This window comes from Gavialis gangeticus, unplaced genomic scaffold (genome assembly GCF_001723915.1).
Source record: "Gavialis gangeticus isolate Ggan-Ray unplaced genomic scaffold, GavGan_comp1, whole genome shotgun sequence".
Lineage (NCBI taxonomy): Eukaryota > Metazoa > Chordata > Crocodylia > Gavialidae > Gavialis > Gavialis gangeticus.
Genome location: NW_017729013.1, coordinates 6,196,995 through 6,206,748, shown reverse-complemented (window position 1 = coordinate 6,206,748; position 9,754 = coordinate 6,196,995). Strand labels below are relative to the sequence as shown.

Below are 9,754 nucleotides of genomic sequence, written 5' to 3'. Positions count from 1 at the left end.
ACTGCCCCTGGCTCCTGTCTTCTTTGACAGGCAGCCAGGAGCAGATAAGTACTTTCTAAATTTTTTAGGGGCCCCGTGAGCCGGATAGAATGGCTTGGTGGGCCAGATCTGACCTGCGGGCTGTATCTTGCCCATCCCTCTAATAGAAGCTCCCTGATAAGCACCTTTTAAATTTAAGTCTTTGCCTTAAGTCGTGACAGGTTGAAGAGTTTCCCATCAGATCATGTGTGAAGGTACACTCTATTTTCCATGTCTTCAAACGCACAGTTCAGGAGTACTGAGAAGAAGATTCCAAACAGTGTGGGGGCAAGAACACATCCTTGCTTCACTGTTTTTCATCTTGAAGCTGTCCAAAGTGGACCCATCAAACTGAACAGTTGCTTTTGTGTTGTCATGGAAGGAACATATAAGACTTAACAGGATTGGTGGGCATCCTATCTTTTGCAGGACTGCAAATAGATCTGCTCTGCTGGCAGTGTCAAATGCGCTGGTTAGATCCACGAAGGTGATGTACAATGGTTGGTTTTGTTCACTGCATTTTTCTTGAAGTTGCCATAGGGAAAATATCATGTCTATGGTTGATCTTCCATCCCTGAATCCACACAGATTCAGGTGTAGACAACTGGCCAGCTGTTGCAGGTGCACTAAGATAGCCTTTGTGAAAGCTTTGCCTGCTGTACTTAGAAGCAAAATACCTCTATAGTGGTTGCAGTTGTCCTAATCTCCCTTATTTTTATACAGAGCAACAAAGTGTGTGTCATACATGCCTTCTGGTACCTCACCATCTTTCCAGCATTTGAGTATCCGATGAAGATATGGTAGTAGGCTCTCTGTTCCACACTTGAGAATTTCCACTGGGATGCCATCTTTTCCAGGAGCCTTGCCACTTCATAATGAATCAATAGCCTTGCTTAACTCTTCTGCAGCGGGCTCCACAGCTAACTCTGGTATGACCTGTAGAGTTGATATTTGGTCCAATGATTCGCTGGTGGTTTTTCTTTCCTGTGAGTCTATAGCTCCTAGCAGTGTTCAACCCAAGACATCTGCTTGCTTCCATCTGTAATGGCTTCACCGCTACAGGACCTGAGAAGGGCAGCCTTGTTGATAGCTTTCTTCAGGCTACATGATTTAGGTTTCCTGTGTCTGAGGCTGTCTGTATCACATCACAGAGCTTACCATAGTACTGATTTGCACAGGGTCTGGTTGCTCTCTGTACCTCGCCTGTCAAAGTCTTGCTTTGGTGCTCTTGGCTGGCTTCTTGTTGAGTTTCAGATAAGCTGTGTTCTTGATGTTGAGAGGTAATAGTTCTGCATTTTCCTCAAGCCAGTCCATATTGGACAGTCTCTTCTCCCCAAATGTAGCTTTAGCTGTTTCATGTATTGCAGTTCTTAAACCTTCTCAAATCAACTCTGCCTTCTTTGATAGCGACTCCCCAAATATGCTGAGTCTGAGAGCCTTCACAAACTCTTGGCACTTTCTCTGGTTCCTGGCATTAGTGGTATTGGTTTTGGACTTGCTCCTAGGTTTTGCTCTATGTAGTTTTTCTTGGCTGTAATTTTCACTTTGCTAATGATCAGGGAGTGGCCAGTGTCACAACTGGCATTGTGGAATGTGCAGGTCTTCTGCACTGAAGGTAGATCTTTCCTTCTAACAATAACAAGGTCTAGTTGGTGCCAGTGGCCTGATCATGGATGTTGCCATGACACTTTGCGGTGATCTCTTCCATCAAAATGGTAATGCACAGTTGGTTTTCAAGCAAAATATGAATTGGTAATGCACAGTTAGCTTTGGGTGCAGAAGTCAAGAAATCGCTGACCTTTTTCATTGATCTTGCTGATGCCAAAATGTCCTAGGCAATCTGGCCGTGAGTTGTTGCCTGCGCAAACTCTTGGACTGACATCTCCGAGGACGAACAGTTGCTTAGTTGATGGTATTCCTTTGACAATTTGGTGCAGAATGTCGTAACATTTATCCTTCTCCTCAGGGCTGGAGTTGAGTGTTGGTACGTAAGTGCCGATGACGTTCACAAAGCCAATGGTCATCTGAAGTCTAAATGAGATGATGCGCTCTAGCTTCCCAATGGGTGTTTCTATAAGCTTGACCACCTTGTGGCTCACAGCAAAGCTGATACTGTGCTGACAATTTTCTTCAGTGCTTTTACCTTGCCAAAAGAAGGTATAATTGGTCTCTCCGACAGAACCAGGATCTGCAGGTCTTGTTTTCCGGAGTGCTGCAATGTCAATGTTGAGTTTGTACAGCTTGTGGTCAATCAAGACTGACTTCTGTATGCCGCTCATGTACTGTAGGTCATCATCATCCGTCAGGCCAGGTCAGGCCACATGATCCTGACATTCCAGCTTCCAAGGCACAAAGTTCTTGGTTTCTCGTTTTTACCAGGTGCAAGGGTTTCCATCTGCTTATTGGCTCTTGGCCTGCCTCAACGAGGCAGAAAGACTGTGATGGGTCAGCACCTAACTGTTATTGGGCTGCCCAGCATTATGGTAGACAGTAGCTGACCAGTGGAACGTGAGGATTATTCCCACCGAAGGTGACCCATGGCACCCTTCTCTATGTCAATCAAGTGAAAGCTTATAACCTATAACTGCCACCTTCTGTGTTGTGTCCTTGCTGCCAGCAAGGATGGAGTGTCCTCTCCACGCAGTATGGCTGCAATAGCCTGGGAAGTTGATATGGAGATGTTGCTTTGCCCATGCATCAGTATCCCCCTCTTGGCAACACTGGTTTGGTCCAAAGGAAGGGCAGGAGTTGATACGTTTGAAGCCAGCTGCGCGGCAGGAACTGCCAATGCAGAGGAGGTCTTCCATCTGCCTGTCTTTTTGGGCTCTATTCCTAGATCCGTTGCCAGCCATAGCTGAAGAGCCCAATCTGTCTTGTGTGGATGCTGCTGGCAAAAAAAAAATCACTAAAGCGATTATGCTCATCTGCCTTTTGATGGCATTTTCTCCATCAAGGGTTCCACCCTCCTCAGGCGCTCATCTGCCAGAAGCTACTGGTACTTCTTGAGGTTATCAGGTTAATTAACTGCTGCCTAGCACTCGGCGTTGACCAGTACAGGTTCTACCACTTATGGTCACAGCGGTAGCAGTTTTTCAGTCCTGACCTGACCACAGATAGATGGAACACAAAACAGATAGAATTCTCTACAGAGCATGGCTGTGGCAGCTTTTTGTCCAAGTTTCCTGTGACTTATACAAGTATAAAACCCTAACTGATGCCACTCCTTAAATACCCTCACACTTTTTACCAATCAGCCACAGAGTAGCTCATTCAAATAAACTGTGCATTTCACTGGTTAAAATGCTACACAACTAAGACACATAAATACAAAAGTCTGTCTGAATAATGTAAAGCAGCTCCTTACCTTTACTCTAATTTGTGTCACCTGGAACAAACATTCAGTTCCTGTAGAGAGAATGATGCTTGCTCTGGTCTTTCCAGTCTCAGTAAGAAAACCTAAAGTAAAATTGAAAAGATGATGAAGCTTTCAGAATTATTACCATAAAAATTAATTGAATAAAATTTATAAGAGGCGGAAATTAAAATCCAGCAATTCTGCTTTACAACAATGTTTCGTTAAGTTGAAAGCGAACCAAATGTTTTGCTTGGGATTTTAAAGAAAACATTAACGTATCAACATCCACAGTTCAGATCAGAAAGACAATGTGAACACATATAACACGGTGTCACGTTAACGTATCTTTCTACAACCTCTTGTGGGACTACAATTTGTAAATGGAAAAAACCTCTCGCAATTACTAAGTTTTAGTGGGTAGTAATTTCCACCAAACATTACTGGAGACACTGAATGACAGACAACTTTGCTGTTCTTCTAAATGCCAGAATAACACTGCCAGGATCATTCAATCTCCTATCTTTCACATTAAATCTGGAAGGGAAAAAATGAGAAAGCTGCAAAATCCTTTTTTAGGCTGATGGCGTCAAAAGCAAGTTGCTGGAGGAAAGAGACCCATTTGTTTTAGCTGGAGACTGGATAAGTAGCAAGTGCAGTCTTGTGGAAGTAACAAAACTTGGCAAGAGTTCTTGGGCATAAGTACACCCACCTAACACAACAAGCTGAGTCCCAATGTGCACACCTTCCAGGTATCTTGCTGGTCACCTTAAAACTACACCTATGGACTTACCATCCCCAGTCCACGGCTCCACAAGGAGGTTTTCAGGCCCTGATTTATCTTCCTTCCCCTTTACATCACATGCTTGCAGAGTTAGCCGTAACGGTTTTCCTACACAAAAAAAGCAATAGGTTTGTCAGTAACAGTAGGGAAAATATTTACAAAAAGCAAAAATACTAAAAAAAATATTAAAAAGGGAAAAACACAGTCTTTTTACTTTGTATCTTTACATAAATAAATAATTAATTAAATAAAAAAAAAATCATGATTTTGTGACTTTGTATACAATTGACATCTCAACCAAGATAGGAAATTGAAGTTATGACAGTCTGAATTCCTTCAACTGTAGCACGTGCATTTTGGAGTTCACAACACGACATACTAAATACTACCTTTATACTAGGAAACAGAGAATACAGTTGTCAGGGAAAAAATAAATGGCTTTCCACACTGTTGAACCTAACGTGCCATTAACAATCTTTTGCAGTTAAAATGCTTACATCTGTCATAGGTAGGCTTGGCAGGGTTCGATTTTTACTAATATCAGTAAACACTGATTTCACCATTCACTCACTGGCTAGTGAAAAAATATTTCCATCAGTAATAATCACAATTTAAAGACAGGACATTGTAACAGGGAACCCTTACCCCTGTTCCTGGACAGCGGAGAAAGAGACAGAGGTTTGGAGGGGTTAAAGAGGAAAACAATGAGTGGCCAAATAATCTCTCAATTAACCAATTCTCTGCTCATTCAGGCCTAATGACTCATCAGTTAAGCGATTAGGTGTTCTCTAACAGGTGGGGGGAAACAGGCTTGAGGGAGATAACAGGTTGCTTAAACAAACCCCTATACAAAACTGGGGAAAGGCGGGGGTGGAGGTAGAAGAGAGCTATTTGAGTATTTGAGGCTCCAGCCCCATGGCAGCAGGGTCCAGGCTGGCTAAGCAGGGGGGTGGGGGCAAGGATGGATACCACCTCCCACCAAGTTCCCAGAGCTCTGGGAGTGCCACTGCCCTCCTTTTCTGATCCCAGCCTGCCTGGGTCTTTCCTGTTGAATGAACAGAATGATTTAAAGCTGCTATGATTAACAGATTTATGGATATTTACTTCTTATATTTTGACCCGTGATTTTATAAAACTTTTAACAGTATACTGGCATTACTAAATTGTCTGCCCCCAACACCCCTAATGTTGTGCAATCCTGAAAATGTAAATGTCAAAATGTTAACAACTGCTTAAAATGACATTGTTTTTAGCCATCAAACTTATTACAAAATAAAATCAAATTCTGCCAAGCCTAGTCATAGGCCAGTTGGTGGTTGAATCTGATCAATATATTTCTCTCTATCAGGTTCATGTCAACAGGCCTGGTATGAATGCCCACTGTTTTAGGACTGGAAAGTGAAAGCAACGTGTCCACATACAACTCTAAACTTTGTCAAATGTGAAATGAAAAATTATGAATCTATGTTAATCCTACAACAAGAATAAGTCTTCAGCAGACCAACAAACAAGCTGAGTAGGGAACTTTAGAATCCCCTTCACTGAGAGTTTTCAGGAAGTGGCTGGATATGCATCTCTGGGACAGTTTAAGAACAGCAAATAATACATCTGTTGGACTAGATGGCCATGAAAGGCCCTCCCAACCCTATGATTCACTGACAAAAATTATACATAATGGCACTCTACTTACTAAAAAAGACTTAGAAAAGAAACTTCATGAAATCTACTGCAGGATCAGACTAATGTCACTAAGTAACTTTGATATAGATGAAACACCTTTACCATGTTACTATAAAAGCAAATACTCACAAAGTTCTTGAAGCCAGGCCCAAGTATATCAGTGGCAATGCGTAGGGGGTGCACGTGCACCCCGAGAGAGCACTGATGCATCCCTCACAGCCAGCATACCCTGCTTAGATGACAGGCAGGTGGGGCAGGCGAGAGTGCTGGTGCCCCCCCGAGAGCGCCGGCTAGGGAGTGGGGGCACCATGAGAAGTGATCCCACGGTCCTCCTGCAGCCAATCCTGCCGACTGGGGGAAGGTTTCCCCTGTGGCCGATCGCACAAATCCAGAAGTGTCGTGCTGACCTGGAAGTGCCAGTGGCACAGCACTTCCGGGCCAGTGTGATTGGCCGCAGGGGACCCCCACTTCGGTCAGTGCAATCGGCTGGCACAAGCAGCTGTGGGGGAGCCCCCCCGCCGGTCATTGACTGGTCGCTGTTGGGGCAAGTGGCCCCCCCCCCCCCCCCCCCCCCCCCCCCCCCCCCCCCCCCGCCCCCTTCAGGAGGCACCAGCAATGTTCCCTCTAAGGAGCAGCGGTCCGTGAGCGCACCGCTTTGGTCTGTGAGCACGCCGCTTCAGTCTTGCCTGACCCTTTCAGCACTGTCTGCCGGTAAGTGTCCCACAGTAAGTGTCCAGGTGGGAGCAGGCAGGGTTTGGCCACCACCCTTCCCCATGCTAATTGCTGCCCAGAGCTGCATAGTGGAGCACTGTGGGGCAGCCATGGGCCGGACACAATCAATTGGTAAAACTGATGCTGTGGCCCAGTCACGGGCCGGACACAAGCAGTTAACACAACTGACAGAGAGGCACTGGGGTCGGCATGGGACACTTACCAAAGGTAAGCTCCTCACTCTTCACGCGGGGCAGGCAGCAGCTCCTCCCCAAGGTGAGGTAAGGCAGGGATGGGGGCTGGGGCTGGGGCTGGCGTGGGCTCCGCTGGCTCCACGGAACTGCTCCACTCCTCAAGCCCTGATGCCATGCGCCTCCTCACTCCCCGAGGCGATCCGGGGGTGTGGAGCAGTTCCCCGGAGCTAGTGGAGCCTGCGTAGCCCGCCCCAGCCCCCAGCCCCACCTCGGGGAGGAGCTGCTGCCTGCCCTGCATGAGTAGTGAGGAGCTTACCTTCAGTAAGTGTCCCACGCTGGCCCCAGTGCCTCTGCGCCCAGCTCCTCTCCAGGCAGGCGCGCAGCATTAAAAAGTTGGTGCACGGCAGGATTTTTTTACTTGCGAGCGGCTGCAGACGCACAGCTTAGAGGGAACCTTGGGCACCAGTCGCCCATGTTGTATATATTCTAAGATTAGCTTCGATCTGATGCAAGAGCCCCAAGTGCACATACTTTCATCTAATGAAGATTATCAAGCTGAAAAAACACTCTAGAACAAAGATGTAAATGATCAAGGAATGATTTGCATAAGCAAAACCTGGAGAGCTGTGATGCTCTGCACATACAAGGAAGGCGGCAATTACCATTCATTTCAGTAATGTTTGCATAGGCCTAGGAGCTACTTACCATATTTATAAAGCAGATTTTGTCTAACTGTTGCCATGGAAGCAATAAGTGATGAAGCTTTATATGGCGTGTCCAGATGATCAGTGATTGTACAGAGCGAACTTAAAACTTTGGCAACACTACCTCTGGCTAAGGCAAAAGCCAACAGTGTAAGTTCTACCTCTGGAGTGGCACAACAACTGGGGGAAATAAAAATAACAAACGTATGAATTAAAAAAGGTCAATCAGAAAGGCAACCTACTGCAGCAAAACAAATTCAGCAAAACATTATTTCACTAACTTACATGGGGACCCATTTATATAATCATTCAAGTCAGGGGGTCAAACATATGGCCCAAGAGCTGGATCCAGCTCCAGGGAGCTCTATAACATGGCACTGTTGCTGCCCTACATGCCGTGCCAGATCAGCCCCATGTCCAGTGCCCAAGATATGCACCGCCTGCAGTGCTCACTGGGTCCAATTGTCCTGAAACCACAGGTGCCACATATGCCGGATCAGATGCATGGGCGTTGGGATCCATGGGCCTGATCCTGCCTGCGGACTGGCTATCTGCCACTCATCTGGTTTGCAGAGCCAGATGAGTTTGACACCCTTGTTTTAAGTCCTCTGCTTCTAAAAACAGCTTCATGCTGTTTCAGTGGGAGTAAGCACTGAAACAATCATTTAAAGCCTTAAATTGTCTAGTTAAAAAGCAAAAAGTAAGATGCGCTATTCAGGTTTAGCCCAGGAATTCAGTATTTATGTACAGGGACCTACTGAATTCACAGTAGAAGTAGAGCGCGTGGAAGCTCCTTTAACCTTGCATGTTCCCCATAGCGCACCTCACCCCTTGCTCCCACCCTGATCAGCAGAGACCCCACCACTACTTCCTGATTAGCAAGGAAACTAAAACCACAGTTTTAAACACGGTGCTGTTTTTGTCTCCCTGCCAGTCAGCAGAAAATAGCCGGGCCATCCAGGGCCCCTCAGCCAATCAGTGGCAGGAGGCAAAAAACAGCACCATATTTAAAACCGTAATTTCTGCCTTCCCGCTGATCAGGAGAGAGCTGCAAGCAAGGCCCCTCCACCAATCAGCAGCAGGGCAGTGGGGGAGGTGTTGCAAGGGAACCTGCAAAATTAAAGAAGCCACAGTGCACCCCATTTCCGCCATGAATTTGGTAGGTGCCTATGTACGTATGTATAGTTCTTATAATAGAAGCATTCCCTAGTAGTACATGCTACTCCACACATCATAGGTCTGGGCCCCCAATCTCTCTGCTTTCTACACGCCCACTAGCAAAAAAAAATTTGCTTCCCAGTAACCACTTGTAAGCACACCCACTAACCTCAACTTTCATTTTGTAATACATCTAAAAACATTCCATTGAGAAATGAGCCTCTTGAAAACCTAAGACTTCTGTAATTATATTGTGAAAAGTTTAATTTATTAGTCATTTATAATTAAAGCCTGCTTAACTTCTATGTGAAGATTTTAATGAAATATTATTTGTAAAGAGAGAGGCAGACCAAAAGAAAGCAATGGCATAATTCATATTGGCTACACTAGTCCTGAATAGTAACAAATCACAGTGGCCTGGCCTCTCAAGCAATTCCATATGAATTAAGTATACTACTGTCATGAATAATTTATTTCAGCAGCAACTTTGGTTCACAAATTATACTTAATAAGAGTACTTCTGACTATTTTGAGGGGATATCACATTTTCACCAGTCTTGGTATTCATTTATTGAACTAACCCCTTAGTATTTCTTCTCAATGGTAAAAGAGAAAAATGTATCAACTCCTGCTAATCTCAATGAACATTTTTCACTTGAAGCAATTTCCCACCAATTTCAACTTTAATTATATCATGACACCACATTTCAGGACAAAAAACAGCAAAGTGAGCCATTAACTTCACTTTGCTCATTATGGCTAGGGACAGACATTCAAAAAGCCTGAGCCTGAAGAAATCCAATCTTTTCCGGTTAGTCTAACCTGCAAAGGTTGAACCAATTTGGAGGTGGATAGATGGTTCCCTTTTCATTCCAGAGATGCAGGCACGTGCCTGCAGTGGCTCAGGCTAGAAGCTGAGGGGCACAAGAGCAGCCTTCCCTTCCCTTTCTCAGTGCTGATCTCAGGGGGGCATGGCCAGGCCCCAGCAGGGTGCTCCGATTAGGAAGGGGTTTAAACCCCCACCCTGCCTGCACCATCTCATGCCTTTCCCTGCTTGCTGCTCAAGGAGTGGGAGTGCTGCCAGATCCCAGCCCCTGGCTAGTACTCTGAGGCAGAGGACGGGGGGGGGGGGGGGGGGGGGGCGGGGGGGCCC

At 45.6% G+C, this 9,754-nt stretch overlaps 1 protein-coding gene across 1 annotated transcript in view; it reads right to left on the bottom strand.

Moving 5' to 3' along the window:
- ZZEF1 (zinc finger ZZ-type and EF-hand domain containing 1) overlaps positions 1-9,754 on the bottom strand; it is a 120,678-nt gene that overhangs the window by 96,777 nt on the left and 14,147 nt on the right. The window contains exons 8-10 of the mRNA XM_019511321.1: positions 7,445-7,623; positions 4,164-4,262; positions 3,383-3,474 (exon numbers count right to left, since the gene is read on the bottom strand). Of these exons, the coding sequence (XP_019366866.1) occupies positions 3,383-3,474; positions 4,164-4,262; positions 7,445-7,623 (370 nt within the window). The remainder of the gene's footprint in view (positions 1-3,382; positions 3,475-4,163; positions 4,263-7,444; positions 7,624-9,754) is intronic.